A 23514-nucleotide genomic window follows, 5' to 3' on the forward strand; every position below is an offset into this window, starting at 1 on the left:
CCACTGGTGTTGCCTCCAGCCACCAGGCTGGGCGACCCCTAGTGGTCACATCATACATAGCATATTAGGACAACCAAGAATGGGACCGCAATAAGACATCCAAATGTTAAACTCGTAGTCCCAATCCTGGTGGACAAAAATGCTCAAATGTTCAAATATATATAAAATGAACTTGTTTCTCTAAAATTGCACAGACAAAGCAATCGTAGAAACGATCTGAAAATATCAGTATAAATTAAATGCCAAAAACAAAACCACTTTAAGTCACTCTAATGTGAGTGACACCTAGTGGACAAATTGTGTATTGAAATCCAAAATTTGTATATTCCAAGATGCAGAAAGACTTGGCGGTCGGCTTAGATTCCCTTTGTAACAAATCATTGCTCATCAGACCAGCTGACAAAGGGGGGGGGGGTGTATTGTAATTCTGGATCAAGGCGATTATCTAAAAGAAATGCATTGCATCCTGGATGATGGGGAGACTTGTTCTATATTAAATAGGGACCCAATTGTGAAATGCATTCAAAAAAGAGTTGGAGAATATTGTAGATTGATTTCTCTAGTGGTATTTTGAATGAAAAAGATTAATCTACCATCTCCCCAAAATACAGATCAGACTTGCCCCCCGGGATGTCCCATAGTGAGTGGTGATTGACTCGATCACATCCTGGGTGGGTACATTGATCAATACCAGCAGCCTCTAGTTCAAAAAGTTCCATCTTATATCAAAGACACCAAATGGGTAATTTGTTTGCTGTCTGGCATTACACCTAAGTGAGGACTTTGGGTGGTTACTGCAGACGTGTGCTCGCTCTATACCATTCCCCACCATTTGGGATTAGAGGTGGTAAAATTATACCTGGTGAGAGATTCTGGTTTAGTCCCATCTCAGATGGACTTCACCTTTTTTGCCATTCGCCCCTTTTTTTTTTTTTTTTTTTTTTTGAGTTCCTGCACCTATTCTGAGGGGAGGGGGGAAGCCCTGGATAAGGGGAAATTGCTATACAAAATGCAAGACTATACTTTATAGCATCACAATTGCAACATTTGCAACACAGTTGGGAGGTAGTGGACATGCAGGACCCTACACAGAAGATAATATCCCAATTTAAAAAGAACCCCTTAGTTCAGTGAATAGTAGCTCACCATGTTTATACTAAAATTCCCTACTTATTTAATTCCGAGGGTATGGGAAGTGGTGCAAACCATTATTCAACATACAGGCTATACGAAACATATGCCTTTATGGGCTTACTACTACCTCCTTTTTATGAATTGACTAGACTTCTGGAATTTTTAAAATGGGGGGGTTGTTATAATTTGTTCAGTTATATGAAGGGGGGGTTTTACTTAATATATTAAAAGACCACCATCTGTTAACAAACTAACTTCTATCAATACCTCCAATTACGTCATGCATTACAATTGCAGTGTAAATATTAAAGCAATTTCGGTAACCTGTAAAAAAATAAAAAAAATAAAACTAGGATTAGTAGACCTTTAATCTGCAAACAATGGAGAATACTGGAAAACAAATGGTTTTGCTCATTGGCATAGACAAAGAGGATTTGGATGGGGAGGACTGAACACGGGCCCTGGAAACTCTACCCAAGACATTCCTCTCCCAAAGGCCATCTCAGCTCTTTATTTTACATAGGGCTTATTATACCCCACAAACTGGGGAAAATTGTATAACACCATTATGTTCTCGATGCTCCCTCTTTAAAGGCTCTTATCCACATGCTATGGCATTGCCCAAAGCTTCACTGTTACTGGGAAAAAAATATGTAACCTTAGGAGTACAAGAGGAGAAATCGGTATGTAAAAGATAATTTGAAAATGTATAGAGGTTGCCAGTCCTTTTTTATTTTTTATCGGTGGTGAATAATTTGACATGTAAAATGTATCCATGTCCCTATGGAATACTTTTTGTTTTTGTTACTTTAACCTGAGAGGTGCAAGGTTTGGTTCTCGTGTGTGTGTGTGTGTGTGTGTTTTTTAATTTTTTTGACACTGCAGGGATTAATTTGACATTTAATGAATGTATTCTTTTTTGGGGGGGATTATCCCTGTAATGTGTTAAATGTTTTTTTTGTATGTAAATACTAAAAATAAAAATATTTACGTGCTATATTGAAGCATGTTAAAATGGATCCTCTGATAAATTTCCTAGTGAACTGTTGCACTTGAACAATGATTTGCATTCATTATCCTTGTAAGTCTTTTGGTAATGGTGTGTTGGGGTTGTGTTTGGGGTTTTTTTTTTTTTTTTGTTTAGATCTGAAGATCATGTATGGTGATGCCAATGGAATCTACATGACAGAACTTGGGTTTCAAGGTCTTGCTGTGAAAAAGAACTTTGTACGTCAAGCAAGAAACATAAATTTGATGGACTTTGACTGGAAGAGAAACCTTGTATACTGGACGGATGAGCATAATCTTCTCATGCGCTCTAATAACCTTTTGGGAGATGCAAAAGTAATTCAGACAGGTGGTGCAGGTACTTATTTTTTTTTTTTTTTTTTTTTTTTATTTCCCCCCCCCCCCCCTCTCCCCCATTTGAATATACAGCACATGCTAACCTTTATATCTGTGCATACATTATGGAGGCTTTTAAGTGTGCCAAAATCCCTCTGAACAGTCGATGTAGACAGCTGTGATGCATTAACTAATCTTTTTAAAGAGGAAGTAAACCCTGATGAGTTTACTTCCTCTTTGATTCCCTGCAAAGGTAAAGCATAATGGACTACTATGCATCGCATAGTAGTCCATTATGTGTCACTTACCTGACACAGAAGCCAGCGAAGTCACCGCTGTCCCCTGTAATCCGGAGCATCCATCTTCTCGGTGGGTCTCGCTGCTCCGCCGCTGTCATTTGACAAAGCCGCGATGTCACTCCCACACATGCACACGGGAGCCGCCACTCGCGGCATATCGCCGTTGACAGTGGTCCGCTCAGTGCGCCTGCGCCGCAGACAGCGGTGCCTGTGTTTTGGAAAATATCTCCTAAACCGTGTAGGTTTAGGACATATTTCTTGGACCTACAGTTAAGCCTTAATCTAGGCTTACCTGTAGGTCAAAGTGGTTTGTAAGGGTTTACAACCACTTTAATGCTCATGGTTTTTTCTTCGGCTTTTTGTTGGGCAAATGGATAGATTAAGTTGGAGAACATTGCAGTGCAAGAAAATACCAGGTATGTGTAGTTAAACAAAAGTAAAATCTGCACCTACTTCCTAATCTAATACAAAACCAAAACATGACTTGAGGTGTTCAAGACAGGACAAGCCTTGCAATGAAAGCTTAAAAGCTTATTATAAATGTTTTTTAACATGCATAACTTAATACAATTGTAAGGACCTACATATCTCTATATATCTTTACTAGTACATAAACGTTTCCTAAGTTTGGGTTTCTTGCAGTGGAACAGGCAATTTTATAATAGTATAAAATGCTGATGTAGCATCCTGATGTTTAGGCAGGGTTGCACTTAAATTTACCTGCCAATTGGTGGTTGCCTTGGCCGATGGGTCAATTGATTTCGCCCTAATTCTCCAGTTACTGCACTTCTCTCTTCTGTCCATTAGATGGCCAGTTATCTAGTGGCATTAGATAAGATGAGGGCATTGCAAGGACAGATTAGAAATGGATGGGGTGTCTCAGCCAATGGGCAGGGATTTTCTTGGGTCCCTTTGGCTCTCCCAGAAGGCAATTTGGGTGGAGTCGGGTGATCTGGGTTCTGTGCCACCTGGGTGGACATGTGCTGTGCTGCCCCTGGCCGCTAGGCCAGATTGTGAGGCCTATCCTGGGGACACCTGTATGCGGGCCTATCCAGAAGCAAGAGCAGCGTAGGATTGGGACTGCGGCTTGCCGTCCAACCAGAAGTGATGGCTCTGCTGGCCCGGAGAACCTGTTGTGGTTGGAGGTAGAGAGGAAGCTGTCACCACTAAGGAACCATCCACCTTGTTACTGGGGACTACAGTGCATAGCTGAAGCAAGTAACTGAGCAGTATTCTCACCAAATCAAATTTAAAAAACTTCAGAAAGGTGTCAAGCCAGGGAACCAGCCAGTGGAGGTGACAATTGCAGAGAGCAGTCTTGTGTGCCAAGCCAGGGACTGAGCTGGCCAGTGGGGTGATGCTTTAGGAGTATCTCTAAATGTCAAGCTAGGGAGGTGGGGATGATGATTGAGGAAGATACGGAGTGAGAAGGTTGGAAGAGCTCAGGGGATACAGTGGCAGTGGAACAGCAAGTCTAGTAAGACTGGGAGATCCTTGGAAATCTAAGATTGTAGAGGGAGTAAAGAAGTTTGTTACAACTTGTTAGAAACTGTTAAGACTGTCACAGGAGACAGTGATCATACACATGCCGATGTGGTGTCTGGGTGCCTTTCCCTGTATGGCTGTCTACCTATAGCAGTCTGAGTCTGCCAATTAACATTGCAACCACTTAAGGGTGTCCCGGCCCTAAACCCTCTCTCCCATAAGTTCAGGTTGAGACAAATCTCTTTATATTCAAGAAGTCTGGCGCCCATGAATCTACCTTGCATTACACACACCATGCCTTGTAACCCACTCTACACAGGATATCAGCGGTCCCTAACTCTGGAGGTCACCATTAGGCCTCTGGCTACCCAGGACCTGGCTACACTGGTAATGGTACAAAGACCCCGCGACAGATTTGGAGACTGTGGTTTCTGGGGCCTGCCTGGAATGTTGCCTTCAAGCACTGGGAATCTATTGTGGTGTGTGCCATACCCTTGTGTACATTTAGCCATAGAGCACTTTCCATGTCCAGAACCTGTGGTCTAAGCTGGTCTATAAAGTCTAGTTTGAGTAAGCCGTGTAGGTTGGGCATGGAGCACGAACCATTGAGTGCGGCTAATGCCTTTTTTTTTTTCCAAAACCAACGAGCAGCCTTCATGTATAGGGTCTCTCCAGCTCTCATCCATGAAGGGAAACTCAAGGTCTGCAGTTTTGCCTTTCAAGTGTCTGACAGTGGTGGCTTGGAATGTTGTCCCCTTCTGTCCCCACGTTCCTTGGGTTTTCCTGGTTCCATGTGTGGCTCTTCCTTGGCTTTAACCTTTGGCAGAGGTTTGGGGTTTTTTTTTTTTTTTTTAGAATCCTTGATACAGCTGCAGTGGCATTTGAACATTCTGCTGTGGGGGCTATATCTGAAAAAGTGTTATCCACATGTAATCAGCCCTATATTTATAATACCTGCCTTGTATGTCAGAATTGCACAGTAAATATAAAAGTCCTTAAAATGATTGTTGGACCAACACCTCATATGTCTGATATGTGCCTGCTGTACCATGTACTTGTATGAGAAAGTATCCTGTTCTCTTTGTATTGTTTCCTTTGTGTAAAATCCCTGGTGTTCCTGTCAGTCCCTCTGCTTTCCTCAAACTGACTAAACTAAGCAGGAGAACACACTGGTCAGTTCTCTAGCTATTCTAGGAACTCTGCCTGCTTGCCAGTGATCAGACTTGTCTACCCCCCCCTCCCCCACATAGCCATTCACTGGGAAGCTCAGTGTTCTGCTGCTGCTTCTCCCCCCAGCTCTTGCGTCGCTGAGAACAGAGGTAATCACTACTTTACTGGCAATTCTTTGTATAGCTTTTTAAAAAAAAATTTAAATGAAATTATATGTTTAAAAAAGTAATACACCTCCAGAATATAATACACACTCACCAGATGGTTGGACCTCAAATTATAAAGGTCTTATTACATGTGATATAATAGGAATTTCAGGTAACTGTTGTGTAAACCACCTACTTCCTCCTCAAACGCTCATCAAAATTCAAGAAGCGTGTCAAAGGAAACTATAGTATGTTACTGCATATTAAGTTATTAAAAGTGCCCACCTGTAAACCGTCAAACCATGCATCTCTCCCCGCTTACTAGCTGCAGCTCAGTTCGCATAGGAATGCGCAAGAGCGTGCATACGTAAGTGGTCATCTGCAATGGACCTGGCCTCTTCAGGATCTAAAGCCCATAGTTATATTGAAAAACAGTCAAGAGTTTGTGGTTATTCCATATTTATTCATTAGCACCAATTAATTCAAGTGATCTTAAATCTAGTCTCTATACATGTTATCAATTGGATACTAAAAACAAGCTATACTTTAGGCCTTTTTTTTTTTGTGGAGAGGAACTGGTACCCAATCACACTTCAGTCAGAGCAACTAGGCAATAGATATAATAACAATAATAACAACGTTTGCTCTCCTCCCCACCTGCAACATCTTGGGACACGTCACAGATCCCAGGAGCCTGTGGGACCATTCGCACAGCTCATGCATGTGCAATAAGAAGCTGGCAGAGGAGCTGCCAGGTATTGGTCAGCTTTCCAAACTAAACAATGCACTGGGGACTGGTGAAAAAACAGCCCAGGGGAGAACAGCAGTGGATCCTTGGACAGGTAAGTAAGTGTTGCATTTTTATAAAGTCAGCAGCTACAGTATTTTTAGCTGCTGACATTTAATTTATATTTTCTTGAATACTGAACTTTTTTCCCATTTTCATCTATCTTGTGTAAAGTAGATTTTAAAATATAAACTCCTCCCAATCAGATCATAATTTGAGTGGCAAAATCCCTCATCTGTGTACAAAGTAAAAAAAAATACAATTCATATACTTAACAATACAGTGTGCAAAAAGGACACTAGATGGCAGCAGCCTCTAGTTATCCATTTTAATTGATTTCAATTGGCTTCCATAAAGCAAATATACAATAGTATATAACTTACTCCATACATCACAGTGCAATGTATAAAGACTATTTGCCAGTTTTAATGGGAGATTCCATGGATCTCAATAGATTGAGATCCAGCTAATTCCCTTTGGGCTGAGATTATTCACAAGAAATCCATTTGGTCTTGTTCCTCTATTTCTCCAAGTAATCTTGAGCCCCTCCATTCCTTTGTACATACATGGTAGCACCGCATTAACACTGAAAACCTCAAAATGTGTGTTGGTTACATGTACCTTCACTCCAGGTGCCAAGTTCAGACTACCTCCAACTCATCACAAACTCTGAATATGAATATATGGAAAGAACTTTCACTCTGGAATCCGTCAATTTATTCGATAATCGCCAGTAGGGATGAGCTTGGTGTTCGAGTCTAACACAGGCTGTTCGGCGAAGCCAGAACTCTGTGGGCCGTTTGCGCCAAATTCGTGTGGCGCTCACGGCCCACAATGCACTGCGCATCGCAGTGCACTGCTGGCACATGATTGGCCAAGCATGCACTGTGAGCCCACATGCTTGGCCAATCGCAGCATGTGATCATGCAGCGAGGAGAGCCATGATTGGCCACAGGCAGTATGCCAATTATAGCTCAGGCTGTGTAGTACACGCCCCACACTACATAAGGCCGCCAGCGTGGCAGCCTTGTGTAGTGTTCCGGCATCTGCAGGAGTTAGTGGGTGTTGTCTGTGTGCCTTCACTGCAGAATACACCTGTATCTACCCTTTATTGCTCTTCTCTAATTGGGTCATCTGCAGGAGTTAGTTGGTGTTGTGTGCCTCCAGCACAATATACACTACCCAATTGCTGGTTTTCCCATCTTCCTGCAGACCATTACCATGTCTGGAAGGCCAACAAGGAGAGGCAGACAGGCACGAGCCAATAAGAGGGCAAACAGGCTCTGTCTAGAGACAACAGTGCTGGTTGTGGACGCGGTGCATCGTCATCAGCACGTGGCCATGGGACACGCTTGTCCTTATTTTTGGCAGCTGGATGTGTTGAGCCGCATCATGCTGAAGACTTGGTAGAGTGGATGACCAAGCCCTCTTCATCCTCATCCTCACCCAGGCTCGGGGTACTAGCAAAGCGGCTGCCAACGCATCCTCTTCCCTCTTCCCTCGTCTCAATGTCCTCATCAGTGACTCCTCCCCTAGACCCACCATGTCCTCCTGAGGAGACCCCCTAACTGCTTGAGCACAGTGTTGGGTACATGCTGCAGGAGGATGCCCAGTGTTTTGTAGGCTCTGATGATGCTCGGCTAGAGGAAGGCAGTAGCATAAGCGCAGAGGGGATGCTCGAGGACAGCAATCTAGCAGTCATGTTCCACAAGCTGCAGCATACTACCAGGTTTGCTCCAGTGATGAAGAGGTAAGGGAAGAGGGCACTGACTCCACGTGGGTGAGGAGGAGTCCCTCCGGGGCCAGCTTAGGGGCAGCACACCGACTGAATCACAACGCAGAGCTCTGCCTGTGCAGGGTGCTGCCTCTGCGCGTTAGTCTAAATGTTCTTTGGTGTGGGCTTTTTTGAGACGAGTGCATCAGATCGCACTGCTGCTATTTGCAACATATGTCTCAAGCGTATCTCGTGTGGCCAAAAAATCAGCCGCTTGGGCACCACATGCTTGACCAGACATGTTGACCTGCCATGCAGCTCGTTGGCAAGCTTACCTCAAAGACCCATGCCAAAGAACAAAGCGGACCTCTCCTTGCTCCTCATCAGCTGGGATCTCCAGCCCCACTAGACCTTCAGTCCTTTCTGAAACCTGCACTGAGAAGAATGAAGGTGGAGAATTAGGTGTGTCACAGCCAAGTGCTTGCTAGCAGTACACCCATGTCCGATTGTAGCAGGCAAATTTCCCTGCCCCAGCTGCTGGACCGTAGAAAGTTCACTCCCAGCCATCCACATGCCCAGCGGTTGAATGCTAGCTTGGCTAAATTGCTAGCATTTCAACTGCTGCCTTTTCAGTTGTTAGACTTGGCCCCCTTCCGTGAGTTTGTGCAATGTGCGGTACCTCAGTGGCAGGTCCTCAAACGCCACTTTTTCTCACGGAAGCAGTTTCCAGCTCTCTACCGGCATGTGGAAGGCTATGTCCTTGCCTCGCTGGACAGGGTGATCAGCGGTAAGGTGCATATTACTGCTGACTCATGGTCCAGCAGGCATGGACAGGGATGTTGCCTGTCTTTCACGGCCCATTGGGTCACTCTTCTGGCAGCTGGGAAGGATGCAGGACAAGGTTCAGTAGTGTTGGAGGTTGTTCTGCCACCACGCCTCCAAAGTGCTACTACTGGTTGTGATACACCTCTCCTCCACCCCCTCCTTCCTCCATGGCCTCTTCCAGTGCTCTGTCCTCGGAACCAGCAGTGCTTCGTTGGCATTCAAGGGGCTACGCAAGTACGCAGCCAAAACAATGCCGTACTTGGCTGGTTTGTTTGGGGGACAGGAGCCACACTGGAGCAGATATTTTTCAGCTCTGCAGGGGCAGGCCGAGAGGTGGTTGACGCCATGCCAGCTTAAGCCAGGATTGGTGGTTTGCGACAATGGCACCAACCTCTCCGCCCTCTGATAGGGAGAACTGACCCACATGCTCTGTGTGGCTCACGTCCTTATGCTGGTGGTGCAGCGGTTCTTGGTCAGGTACCCGGGCTTACAGGATGTCCTGAAGCGGGCCAGGAAAGTCTGCATTTCCGCCGCTCATTTAATGCCAGTGCTTGGCTGGCTGAGCTCCAAAAGGAGTTGAACCGCCTTATGTGACATGCCCACCAGGTGGAACTCAACATTGGCCATGTTGCAGCAGCTGCACATGCAGCAGAGGGCCATCAATGAGTACCTGTGCGACTACGGCACCAAGACTGGGTCGGGAGCTCTGTTTTCTCACCATGCCAGTGGGGCATGATCAGGTATGCATGCACTGTCTTGTCACCGTTTGAGGAGGCCACAAGGATGATGAGCAGTGACAGTGCATGCATCAGTGACACTGTACCTCTTGTCCACCTGTTGGAGCATACGCTGCGTGGAATACTGGACAGGGCACTTGAGGCAGAACAGAGGCAGGAAGAGGAGGACTTCCTTGCCTCTCAAGGCCCCCTTTATCCAGATAGTGTGCCTGCTGTCCCACCCATTATGGAGGAGGATGATTGTGTCAGCATGGAGGTGGAGCCTGGCACTCAGCAGCAGTCTTGTAGGGATGATTTACTGTCCCAAGAAACCTTTGGACTTGTACGTGACTGGAAGGCGGTACCTGCTGATCATGTTGTCCTTAGTGACCCAGAGGAGTCCGGACTGAATGCCTCAGCTAACCTATGCTGCATGGCCTCCCTGATCCTGCAAAGTCTGCGGAAGGGTTTGCGTATTCTTCGGATCAAGGAGAGGGACCACTCTCCTTGATCCATGGTACAAGGGTAAGGTTGCCGTTGCAGATGGAGCAGAGGATGAGACCTCTCCGGGAGGCCTTGCAGAAAGGTCTGCAACGCGTTCCCAGAGACTGGGAGGTTACTTACTCCTGGTCCTGGACAATGTGTTGCTGAGGCATCGGTCAGAAGGAGCGGTGGAGAAAGTAGCCGTCTGACCGATGGGTCCAGACAATTTTTTTTTTTTTTTTTTAGTCCGCAGCCCCAAGGTATGATCTGTTCCAGCAACCATCGTCTGACTTACATGGTGCAGGAATACCTTTCCCACCGAAAATCCTCTAGGATACTGGGTCTTGAGGATGGATCACTGGCCAGAGCTTGCACAGTATGCAATTGCGCTACTGGCCTGTCCTGCATCCAGCGTTTTCGGAACGCACCTTCAGTGTTGCTGGTGGCTTTGTAACTGATCACAGGGTGCATCTGTCCACCGACTTGGTTGATCAACTGACCTTCATAAAGATGAATCAGTCTTGGATCACCACCAACTACCAAGCACCTGAAGCTGATGTAACCAAATATTTTTTGAATGGCACATCCCTTCAAGACTGCCTATGCTGATGCTGAGTGACTGTCCTATTGTGTTGACTGTCTATCCTCTTCATCCTCCGCTGATATCTTGGAAGAACATTTTTGGTTCTGGATGATGCCACCAGCCCAATTTTTCAGCCCCTGTTTAACAGGGGCATGTAATTACAGTTCTTGATACAGCATTTCACAGCAGGGCCCATTCATGTGCCCACTGAGAGTAACTGTGGGGACTTGTAGTGTTGTGACACCACAACCACCAAAGGCCCAATTTTTCTACCACTGTTCAACAATGGCATGTAATTACAATTCTTGATATAATGGTTAACAGCAGGGCGCTCCAGTGCCCACCAAGAGCCACTGAGGGCTTACAGTGTTGTGGCAACACCAACACCTTGTTCCGCCATTTCTGCAGAGCATATAGGGCAGGCCCCTACTTTCAAACATCCAACTTACAAATGTCTCCTACTTGCAAATGGAAGGAGACAACAGCAAGTGAGATGAAAAAAGATGGACGGCAAAACAAATTATACAGGGGTGATAACCCTTACCTATGTTTTCCAAAAAGCTTAAAAATAGATTTTTTGACTGGAGCTACACTTTTAAAATGTACCAGTTCAAAATTACAAACCGATTCTACTTAAAACAACAAACCTACACAGTCCCTGTCTTGTTTGCACTGCCTGTATACTCCTGTTCTGAGTATAGGGCCTGGGGGGCCCCACGCTTTTTTTTTTTTTTTTTTTTTTTATTTCTTTTTTTTTTAATGGGTACGGGGTTCCCCTTAATATCCATAAAAGACCCAAAGAGGCTGGTAATGGGCATGGGGGGCTACCTATGCCATTTTTCCTCAATGATTTTCATCCATATTGCCGGAACCAGATATTACATGAAAACCGCAAGCGGTTTTAAATGACTTTTTTTCCATCAAATGTCATTTTGTGCAGGGACTGTTCTAAACACGGGGAAACATGTGCCACTTCACAGGCATACTATAGACACCCCCCAGGCATGATATTTAAGGAATATTTTTTTTCCACTGCCGTTTTTAAAAACATTTTAGGTATTGACCCATGTCCCCTGGGGCAGGAGCCAGGTCCCCAAACCCTTTTTAGGACAATATCTTGCATATTGGCCATTAAAATTGGCACTTATTTCGAACGTTCGAGTCCCATAGACTTCAATGGGGTTCTAAAGTTTGCACGAAATTTTGGTCCGTTCGAAAGTTCTGGTGCAAACCGAACTGGGGGTTGTTCGGCTCATCCCTAATTGGGAAAGATCAGCTACAGGGAGCCTTCAGGTAATACTGGTGACTAGTACTTTTCCCTCTGCTTCCCTTTGGGCACAGCTTCTAGAGTTCAGTTCCTCAAATTCAACATGGCATGCTTTCCTCTTTCAAACATATCTTGTCCTGTTTTCAAATAAAACATGACACCAAGTCAGTATAGCTGTACATTTAGACCATTTTTAAGGCAAAGGATACCATCTGATTCAGCCAGTGTTTCAACTCTTGTGTGGGGGGGAAGGTGAAAAACGGTAAGGGTCGGTTCACACTGAGGTAGCCCAACTTCCTCAGGTGACCTGCATCCAACTTCAGCGGCAGCTTGCAAAATGACATCTGTATAAATGTCAATGTAAGTTGCCTGATGTCTCCCCAAAAGTAGTAAAGGAACCTTTTTCTAAGTTGGAGCGACTATTAGAATGGTTCCATTGTACAGAATGAAGCGTGACTTGTCAGGCGGCTAAGTTGCCCCAGTGTGAAGAGTCTAAGGGTCTTGCGGCTTTGAAAGCCAATATTTGTCAAATCTGAAATGTATAACATGGGGGGTGAGTGAGCATTTGATCCCCTGCTGATTTTGTACATTTGCCCACTGACAAATGATCAGTCTATACATTTTTTAATGGTAAGTTTATTTAACAGAATAACAAAATTTAAACTCACTCCAAAAATGTTATAAATTGATTTGCATTTTAATGAGTGAAATGAGTATTTGAGCCCCTTCACAAAACATGACTTGGTGGCAAAACCCTTATTGGCAATCGGAATTCAGACGTATCTTGTAGTTTAAGAAACAAATAGCTGCGCTAATACTAATTGATCCTGTTTTATGAGAAACCTTAATTGATATATAAATATGATTCAGATTTAGTTTTATATTTAATAATTTCTAATATTTTCATGAATTGATATCCTATTTTCATAATTTCACGTGAATGTTTGATCATAATTTTGTTCACATGAGATTCACTCAACAATTAAGGTTTCTCATAAGACGGGATCAATTGGTATTCGAGCAGCTATCTTTTTTTTATTCTTTTTCTACTGTATTGTGCATCACTTGGTAGCTGCTGCTTCACATGTTGGTTTATTTTTTCACTAGGGAGTTGGGAGCGCAGTATTTCCTTTTTTATTGTATCTTGTCACCAAGTTTGCACACATCTTAGAGGGATTTTGTCCCACTCCTCTTTGCAGATCCTCTCCAAGTCATTAAGGTTTTCGAGGCTGACTTAACTCAAATCTTCAGCTCCCTCCACATATTCTCTATGGGATTAAGGTCTAAAGACTGGAGAGATGTAGTTAGCCCCTGTTTTGATGGGACTTCCTCCATCTATAGGGGGTTGGACATTTAGGATGCCTATGTGTATTCTGCTTTTTCATAGCTAATTATGTAGTTTCACTTTTTAGTGTCTATTATATATAGATTTTTTTTATAATTTTTTGGGTCTTGCTGTTGGATATACACCCCCCAATATATTCGGTGAGCGCTACTTATTAGATATAGGTGGGAGTCCCCTGTGTTCCCCTTTTCTTTTTTTCTTTTTTTTTTTTGCCTGTATAAACACATGGGAGCCAGAAAACTTGCTGATTTGATTCCCCATTTTATTCATTTAAAATGAAAATCCATTTCTTTGTCAGTGGACAAACATACAAAGTCAGCATGGGAGTAAATACTTTGTCTTTTTTTTTTTTTTTTTTTATATATATTTTTACTGTAGGCACCAATTGCAAGTGCACAGCATTAATAGTTACAATAAGGATCTTTTTGTTGACCACCTGACTTTTTTTTTTTTTTTTTTTTTTTTTTTTAATCGAACTTTTTTCTATTTATCTCAATATATTTAGCTTTTGTAAATTTGGCCTTTATGATAAAATTTGGATGTTGATTACATTGCTAACTGTAATTTTCTTAGTTTGCATGGCAAAGATTGACATTGCTACTGGAAACATTTACTGGCTACCTTGTGAAAAAAACAAGATTTGTGTAACCAAGAATTCTGGTTCTGGAACAAAGGTCATCTATGTGTCCAGCTCTTCCATACAACACTTGCTACTTAACTGGGAGACTATGTTTATATATGTGGTGGAACATGGTACAGTGATACAAAGGATGAATCTAGTTGGTGGCAACGTACAGGTTGTGTTCAATGGCACGGACTTCACAAAAGTAAACTTGGATCCAAAATCTAACAGCATTGTGTGGCAATCACAGGATTTTGGTAAGTACTAGATTTGTAATTTTGATACAATCCAAAACTATTCTGGGGAAAAAATTGGAAAGTAAACCCTCTTATAGTTTTCAGCTAAAGAAGGTGCCATCTTGGCCTCTGTTTGAACTTCAACTGCTATGATGCTGCATATGTTATCAGTTTTGACACCAGCCGTTAAATGGATTGACTGTTCGGTAGAGAGCACATCCAATGTACTGGGAACATTCCCTGCATATGCTGCAGAGACATCAATTGTTTGGTGCCCTTGCAGAAAAACCCGATGTCTCTGTGCCCTGTTCACACCACAATGTGCAAAGTGTATGCTGTTTTCTACACCTGAAAAAAGACGTGACTACGATGTGAACAGGGCACAAGTGACACGCATGAAAACTGATGTGTCTGCAGTGAAATCTGCGTGGGTTTCCCGTCAGTTTTCATGCACGTATGGTGTGAACGAACCCTTAATTTTTTTTTTTTTTTTTTTAATCCTTGGGTTTACTTGCGTATTTTAAGAAACTTGCATTTTCAGCTCAGGTCTTGTGACGCTTTAACATTTTAAAAGTTGTATATTTGTACCATGTGGTTTGACATGCCCTTTTCCCTCTCAGATGCTATATTACATATTAGTAATGATTATAGGTTTTTCCATTTTAATAGTAACAAATTGTATCATGTGTAAGTGCCTTTTTCTAAATGAACTTTTTTTTTTGACATTTAAGTTGTGCAGTATACTGTGTGATAAATATTCCAATAGTTTCCACTGTACACATACCAGAGAATATGGGCCTGAGTGCTCAGCAATGCATGATGTACACGCCTAGTCCAAAGACTAGGCAGAACTCATGGGCTTAAAGTGGTGGTAAAACACCTGTAAGGCGATTGTATGTGCTAGTATGCACCAGCATAGTAGTCATCCAACACTGTGCAGTCGGTGCTGAGGGCTGACCTCTTCAGTCTGTTTTTATTATAGGCTTGCCTGTAGGTAAAAATCACCAAGCGGGCTTTACTACTACTAAAGAGTGAACACACGGGTGGATTTGATGTGCACTTGCTAATTTTTCCCAAAACTTGGTGAAGCTTTTCTGTTTCAATAGTTCTCACAAAAATGCAAACGTTTAGAAAACATGTACAGTATAAAATGTATACTAAATAGGTAGTGGTGAAGCTTTTTCTTTGTAAAGAATGCTCAGTCGGTTGCAAGGAGAATTGTTGTGACTTTAGTAAATCAACACCACAGTGAAGTGTAAAATTAGTTTTGGGACCTTGGATAAAGTTAAAAGGACAGAGCCTTGGAGCACCCCACTCACTCTAGACCAGGGGTCTCAGGCAGCCCTCCGACTGTTGAAAAACTATATACCATCATGCCTCTGCCTGTGGGACTCATACTTGTAACTGTCAGCCTTGCAATGCCTCATGGGACTTGTAGTTTCACAACTGCTGGAGGGCTGCCAGTTTGAGCCACGCCCCCCACTCTAAACCATTCAGAAAATCCCATTAATCACTACTCTGGACATGCCCCTGCAACCAGTTTTATAAAATATCGATGCCAAAAACCTTAATTTGTTATGCATTGAGGCTCTGCTCATAGCTATACAGTTTTGATCCATTTTGCTGGTTTGCAATTTAGCTGTGATCTGCGTCTTTTTTTTTTTGCGTGTTTTGCATTTTTTAAACTGAAAAAAAAAAAAAAAAATGGTGGTAAAATCTTGGCAAAAACACTACATGCTTTTCTACAGCTTCTTCATTGAAGTCTATTGCACCAAAAAAGCTTTTTAAAAAAATAAGTACCTGGCCCTTGCCAAAAACACAGAAGGGAAAAAGCATGGGCATGAACGTGTCCTATAGGAAACAATGTTACGTTAACTGTAGTGTTTCTGCCAAACTCCAAAAAAAAGGTGTGAACCAGGCCTTATAAGGTACTGTATCAGAAGTGTTGGCAAAATCTAGATACATTTATGTCCAGGCTTTCCTCTATCCAATTTGTAACATACCACCTCAAAGTTAAAAGGTTGGTCAGCAATAAATCCATGTTGGTTACCACAGATACTAGTAAAACTCTTACATCTGGTCCTTCAGTCCCTCCAAATTTCCACACTATTGGGTTGACTAGTCTGTTTTTCTGGGCCTTTTCTTGGAAAATTTGGTAGCACATTTGCTTTTTGAGTCGATTGTTTCCATTAGTCGGAAACCTGTCCTTTAAAAATTTAGGAGCAATGGTCTTAATACAACATGCCCAAGTCCTTTGAGAATGCTCAAGTGTTAACATCAAGAACTGGTAACTTTATTTGCATTTGATACCAGGTTTCTGTCAGCCACAAGGGTGCAAAGAATGTTTAACATTACGGTTTTATTTTGCCCCATCCTTCATATTACAAATCCATTTAATACAGTTGCATTCTCCCGGTTTGTGGCCATCTTCCCCTGATTATCTTTAATGGGGCCAATATGTTCATACCACCTACTATTAAATGTGTGTTTTTTTTTTTTTTTTTTCCCTCATTAACGTTACTCATCTAGTTTGGCTACCACGATCACAATTTCTATTGCATCTTTTGGGTTCAAAAATGTTTTTCTTATGCCTTTTTACGTTGGTGTTTAGACACCCAGGTTTAACTTTGTTTTGGAATGCACTAGCAAATGCCATTGGCAATATGCATGTATATTCCACCCACAGTATATACATTACAGAGCAGGAATGTGGCTTTTTTCCTCGCCTTGCAGACAGTTGATCCCTTCATTGCCCCTGTATGTTAACCCCTTGCCAGCCAGTGTCATTAGTACAGTGACTGTGTATAGTATTAGCACTGATCACTGTAGTCTGTTCCCACCCAGTGTCAGTTAATGTCAGATTGCCTGCTTGTTTCCCTTTCCAATACATTTTAACAAATTGTACTGAATGCTGTTGTCTAGATTTCCATGTCTATCAGTAGGGATGAGCTTCGAGTTCGACTTGAACGTTGCCTGTTCGGCGAACAGTGAACAATTTGGGGTGTTTGCGGCAAATTCGCAAAGCCGGCAACACCATGTATAAGTCTATGGGAGAAATCTAAAGTGCTAATTTTAAAGGCTAATATGCAAGTTATTGTCCTAAAAAGTGTTTGGGGACCTGGGTCCTGCCCCAGGGGACATATATAAATGCAAAAAAAGTTTTAAAAACTGACATTTTTTCGGGAGCAGTGATTTTAATAATGATTAAAGTGAAACAATAAGTGTAATATTCCTTTAACTTTCGTACCTGTGGGTGTCAATAGTATGCCAGTGAAGGGGCGCATGTTTCCCGTGCTTAGAACTGTCCCTGCACAGTGTCATTTCTGCAGGAAAAAGTCTTTTAAAATCACTCGCAGCTATAATGAATTGTCGGATCCCGTAATACAGAGCACACTCATTGAAAGTCATTGATAAAAAAAAAAAAGCGTGGGCTTCCCCCAAATTCAATTACCAGGCCCTTCAGGTCTGGTATGGATATTAAGGGGAACCCCGCGTCAAACTTAAAAAAAAAATGTATGTGGTCCCCCTAAAAAGCCATACCAGACCCTTTATCCAAGCATGCAACCTGGCAGGCTGCAGGAAAAGAGTGGCACGAGAACCATACCAGGCCACATGCCCTCAACATTGGGCAGATGCTTTGGGTCTGTGACCCCTCAAAGCACCATGTCCCCATGTTGATGGGAACAAGGGCCTCATCCCCACAACCCTGGCCGCTGGTTGTGGGGGTCTGCGGGTGGGGGCTTATCAGAATCTGGAAGCCCCCTTTAACAAGGGGACCCCCAGATCCTGGCCCCCCTGTTTGAAATGGTAAGGGGGTACAAAAGTACCCCTACCATTTAACAAAGAGTAAAAAAATTGTTAAATAAGACAAACACACTTTTGAAAAATTCCTTTATTAAAAATAAAGATTCCAACGGTGGTAATCCACTCTTGCTATCCAGCGACGGATGATCATCTCTCCAGGGTCCAGCGATGGCTGATCTGATCCAGCGACGGGCGATTTCTCTCTCCAGTCCAGCGCAGTCCATCCATGCATCCTCTCTCCACTGTCAGACACACTGCGGGATGCGGCGCCTGACGTTTCCTATGTTAGGGCGGGGCCACCCGTCACCTCACCCCGCCCCGCCCCTCTGACGCTAGTGGGGGAAACCGGGCTTCCCCAATGACGTATGGGTGACCCCGCCCCCTCTAATGTAACACAGGCTTCCGTTACATCAGAGGGGGGCGGGGTCACCCATACGTCATTGGGGAAGCCCAGTTTCCCCCACTAGCATCAGAGGGGCGGGGTGAGGTGACGGGTGGCCCCGCCCTCCTAATATAAGAAACGTCAGGCGCCGGCATCCCGCAGTGTCTCCGACCATGGAGACAGGATGCATGCCCCACCCCTCTGACACTAGTGAGGGAAGCCGTGTTTCCCCAATGACGTATGGGTGACCCCCGCCCCCCTCTGATGTAACGGAAGCCTGTGTTACATTAGAGGGGGCGGGGTCATCCATACGTCATTGGGGAAGCCCGGTTTCCCCCACTAGCATCAGAGGGGCGAGGTGACGCGTGGCCCCGCCCTAACATAGGCAACGTCAGGCGCCGCATCCCGCAGTGTGTCTGACAGTGGAGAGAGGATGCATGGATGGACTGCGCTGGACTGGAGAGAAATCGCCCGTCGCTGGATCAGATCGGCCATCGCTGGACCCCGGAGAGATCATCCGTCGCTGGATAGCAAGAGTGGATTACCACAATTGGAATCTTTTTATTTTTTATTTTTAAGAAAGCAATTTTTCAAAAGTGTTTGTCTTATTTAACTATTTTTTACACTTTCTTTGTGAAATGGTAGGGGTACTTTTGTACCCTCTTACCATTTCAAACGGGGGGGGCAGGATCTGGGGGTCCCCTTGTTAAAGGGGGCTTCCAGATTCTGATAAGCCCCCCCCGCCCCGCAGACCCCCACAACAATTGGCCAGGGTTGTGGGGATGAGGCCCTTGTCCCCATCAACATGGACATGGTGATTTGAGGAGTCAGACCCCCAAAGCATCCTCCCAATGTTGAAGGCATGTGGCCTGGTACGGTTCAGGAGGGGGATGGGCACTCTCGTCCCACCCTCTTTTCCTGCGACCTGCCAGGTTGCGTGCTCGGATAAAGGGTCTGGTATGGATTTTTAGGGGGACCCCCAAGTAAATTTTTTTTTTATTTGACGCGGGCCTGATAATTGAATTTGGGGGAAGCCCACGCTTTTTTTTCTGCAGAAATGACACTTTGTGCGGGGACAGTTCTAAGCACAGGAAACATGCGCCCCTTCACAGGCATACTATAGACACCCCCCAGGTATGAAATTTAAAGGAATATTACACTTTTGTTTCACTTTAATCATTATTAAAATCGCTGCTCCTGAAAAAACGTCAGATTTTAAAACTCTTGCATTGATCCATGTCCCCTGGTGCAGGACCCAGGTCTCCAAACACTTTAGGACAGTAACTTGCATATTGCCTTTAAAATTAGCACTTTAGATTTTGAATGTTCGAGTCCCATAGACTTTAATAGGGTTTTAAAGTTCACACAAAGTTTAGGCCTGTTCGCAGGTTCTGGTGTGAACCGAACGGGGGGGTGTTCGGCTCATCCTTATCTATCAGCATGGTTTGAAATTGGTGAAAGCCTCATCTCGTAAGTGCTCTGCTGGACCTACCATTTGACTCCAATTGTACTGTATTACATCAAAAAAGCGTCCCCCCATAAATATAGCATGGACCTGCCTCCCCACCATTTCAGACTGAAAGATCTTTATAACCTACATCAACAGACTTAATGTTTCGGTCATAGGAGCCATCAAACCGGGTTTCTTGTATTCCTACAAGTATAAAACCTTGTCTATTGGGAATTCTGATGGTGGTTCTGGTGGTCGAAGTTTCATTGATGGTTGCAATCAGGGCTTTTTTTTTTTTTTTTTTTTCTCAGACAATAGGTGCAGGAACTCCCCTCTTCAGGAACTCCCATTTTCTGACTCGTTCCCTACCCACCTCTGAGCACCGTCCTTTGGTTCCCACCTCCCAGTACCACCCCTTTTAGACAGTACAGAAGCAAGTATATAATTTTGTGGCGCTAAGTAATTTGTATGGAATTTGGTAATATCAAGTAAAGCAGTAAGATCGGCAACAATAGATCCCCTAACAATGTACCACCCACAACAAAATCATCTAGATCTAGATAATATGGGCTTGAGTGCCCACTGGTTCATATGCCTAACATCTAAGTCCTTAGAAGCCTCTAGCTGCCGAGTTGCTTGGGTCATGCGTTGGGGATCCAAAGCTGAAGGTTTGGACTCTGGAACGCATTCTTGTTGGTTTGCCATGTATACTGCTTGGCTCCACAACATACAAAACAAGGATGCTTCAGCTGACTGACCTCTTCCTGCAAAGATGTATCCACTAGTGTTCCTTTCCAAAGTGCAATTTGAATGTAAACCTATAGGTCAAGTGGTTGTCCAACTAAATTTTTCCCCAATCGTCTTTCAGGACAGCCACCTTAGAGAGACACCGGCTCCTCCCCTCTGAGGAAACACCGCCTTCATTTTCATGATTTAAGCCTCCTCCTCCCTTCGTTCCTCAGTTATGGTGTTTCCTCCGGCGGGGAGACATCGCCAAGGAACCTGAAGGCTGAATTCGGTTGGTGAAACTGAAAGCTATCCGAGCGGAGCCCCGGCCTCGTTCGGCTATCCGACCATTTATCGGTCGGTCCGGGACAGTCCTATCGGCGGGGAGCTGAAGTGTTCGTACTGTCCATATACCCTAAACTTCGCTTGGGGAAGCAGGAAGTTTATGGGGTCGTCCGTTCGTTCACCCGTGGGTGTTTCAACGGAACAAACAGTCCAGTCGGCGGGGGAAGCTGAATACTCGACTGACCTTTACACGCACTCCAATCTTCGCTTGGGGAAAGCAGGAAGTCTTTGGAGAGGTTCATCCCTGCGTTTCGCCCAGTGGGGTACTGAACGAAGGCGTCCAGGGCCCCCCTGTGTATGCAGCCGGCTGGGAGCTGGAAGCCGGACCGGTAGGCGGGCGACGTCAGTTCCGGTGGGGGCGGACCCCTTCGTTCAATCCGCGTCTTCCGGTTCCGGACGCGGCACGTGAAGGGGAACCTAGCGTTCGGCTGGTGCAGCCTCTCTTTCTACAGTCTGCACAGGTAGCTGTTGGAGGCACGTTCGTACCACGCTTCCTCAACGGGAGAATGTCCGAAGCAGAGGCTTCAAGAACTCCTGGAGATAACAGCACCAGCCACTCAAAGGTAATAGCCCTGGAGAGGGGTTCCCTTACCTTATAACCAGTAGCTCCACTGGTGTGTTTTCCCCCTAGGTGGTCGGGGGGAAGGGCAGTGCATCTGGGATCCAGGTGGAGATTGATCCTAGGAGGGGGCACTCCCGGTGGTTCTCTTAAGTAGTGCTGGTGTTTCTTTTCTTTTTAAAGTTTATGCTGCTCTCTCTCTTTTGCTTCAGGTATCTCAGAAAGACTTAAGCAGGTCCCCCCTTGGCTCTTGGAGGAAGTGTCCTTCATGTAGAGCCTCTTTGGGGAATTCCTGGTTCAAGGCACTTTGTAAGGAGTGTTTTAAAGGCCTGGATAGCTCAGTCCGTAGCTCTGTTTGGGTGCCATTAGAGAGCAGGCAGCAGAACAGGGTGCAGATCTGGCGGCTTCTGTAAAGGTTTCAATGCCCTCAGCTCCAGAGCACTCTTTTCACCAGCACAGCAGAGTGTTCCACCTAACCCAATGGGTGTTCCTCCCACAGGTTAGGGAGAATCCAGAGGGTTCCAGAGGGAAGTTGAGGAAGAAGTGGACAGTGCCGTCTCAGACTCCCAAAGGGAGACTGAGGGTGAGGACTTGGATGGGGAACCCAAAAGAACCTCACGGTATAAACTTCCCCTGGATGAGATGGAAAGGCTCTTGAGAGCTGTCCAAATCACTTAGGAGGCACTGTCACCCCACGATCAGATGTACTAGGGCCTAGGGGGAGCGGGTGTTCCCGGGTCAAGACGTCTTGATTGATGCCATCAAGGATGGCAGGATCCCGAAGGAAAACTTTTCTTTTCTGGTGCATTAAAGCAAAGGTTTCCTTGGGCGGAAGAGGAGGCTCTCATCTGGAATTAAATCCCCCGGGTTAGATGCGGCCTTTTCTCAGATGTCCAGGCATACTGACCTGTCCTTGGGGACATGGGGGCACTCTATGGTTTGAAGATGCCTGGGTTTTACCATAAGGAAATCTCTAAGCCTACCATAGCAGCCACAGTGGTGGCTCGTAGTACAAAGTATTGGCTTATCCAGATGAAGCAATGACGGCAGAGGAGTCTTTTCTATCCTCCTTTTCCCGTACTGCTTTAGGCATTGGCATACTCTGCGGATGCTTCGGCTTAATTCATTTGATGGTATGCAAGGTCCTCGGCTCTGACCAACTCAGCCTGGAGGGCCTTAAGGCTGTAGACATGGCAGAGGGACAGGGCGTCCAAATCAAAGCTCGGTGGAATCCCTCTTTAGAGGAGACCTGCTGTTTGGGCCAGGTCTTGAAGCAGTGCTATCGCATGGCTTATAAGAAAGAGGCCTTTCCCCTTAAGAAAAAAATAGGGGGAGCAGTTAAAAAGGGTCCTTCTTCCCCCAGTGGGAGATGATCACCTCCAATCAGTTTGTGTTGGGGATCATCAAAAGAGGTTACCGTGTGGAGTTTTCAGAGCTTCCCCCTTTGAGACTCCTTGTCACTGAGCTGACAAAAGGTGCCTTTCTTTCCTCTGCAGGAGTTAGAGGAATAGGAAGTGGTAATAAAGGTCCCAGCAGATTAAATAGGCAAGGCTTCTATTCTCTCATTTGGGGTTCGCAAGCCTGTGGAAAAGTTCAGGCTCATCCTGAGCCTGAATCGTCTGGGTGTCTTGGTCACCTACAGAAGTTTTTGGTTGGTTTTAATCACGGGGTGAGGGCACCTCTTCCACCAAAACTGTTTCAGGGCATCGATAGTAAAGGATGCATACCTGCATATTTCCAACGCAGAAAGCCACCAGCGTTTCCTCATGCTGGCAGGGATAACCTCGGTAGGGGTGCTACACCTTCAGTTTAAAGCACTCCCCTTCGGGCTATCCCCTTCTCCCTAGTATCTTCACCACAGGGGGTCACCTTCCTGCGATGGTAGAGGTCCTGTCCTTCCTGCGTCTCAGGGTAGTCTCTGTGATCGTGTATCTTAACGATCTTCTCCTGTTTGTCCCTTCTCTGGCGCAGTTGAACGGGGATCCACAGCTTATAAGGGACCTATTAGGGAGCCTGGGTTGGCCTCTGAACCTACGGAAACTCATCTTAAACTTCTTCCCAAGGGGGTCACCTTCCTGAGTAAAGAGGGTCA

The 23514-nt window shown here is 44.8% G+C and overlaps 1 protein-coding gene across 1 annotated transcript in view; it reads left to right on the plus strand.

Annotated features, from left to right (window-relative positions):
* The window catches only part of LOC143975874 (uncharacterized), a 215635-nt gene that overhangs the window by 93423 nt on the left and 98698 nt on the right, over positions 1-23514 (plus strand). Inside the window, exon 13 of the mRNA XM_077478427.1 lies at positions 2279-2500. Within this exon, the coding sequence (XP_077334553.1) occupies positions 2279-2500 (222 nt within the window). The remainder of the gene's footprint in view (positions 1-2278; positions 2501-23514) is intronic.

Source organism: Lithobates pipiens, unplaced genomic scaffold, assembly GCF_037356315.1.
Source record: "Lithobates pipiens isolate NorthernLeopardFrog02 unplaced genomic scaffold, aLitPip1_a1.2 Scaffold_13, whole genome shotgun sequence".
In the NCBI taxonomy this organism is placed as follows: domain Eukaryota; kingdom Metazoa; phylum Chordata; class Amphibia; order Anura; family Ranidae; genus Lithobates; species Lithobates pipiens.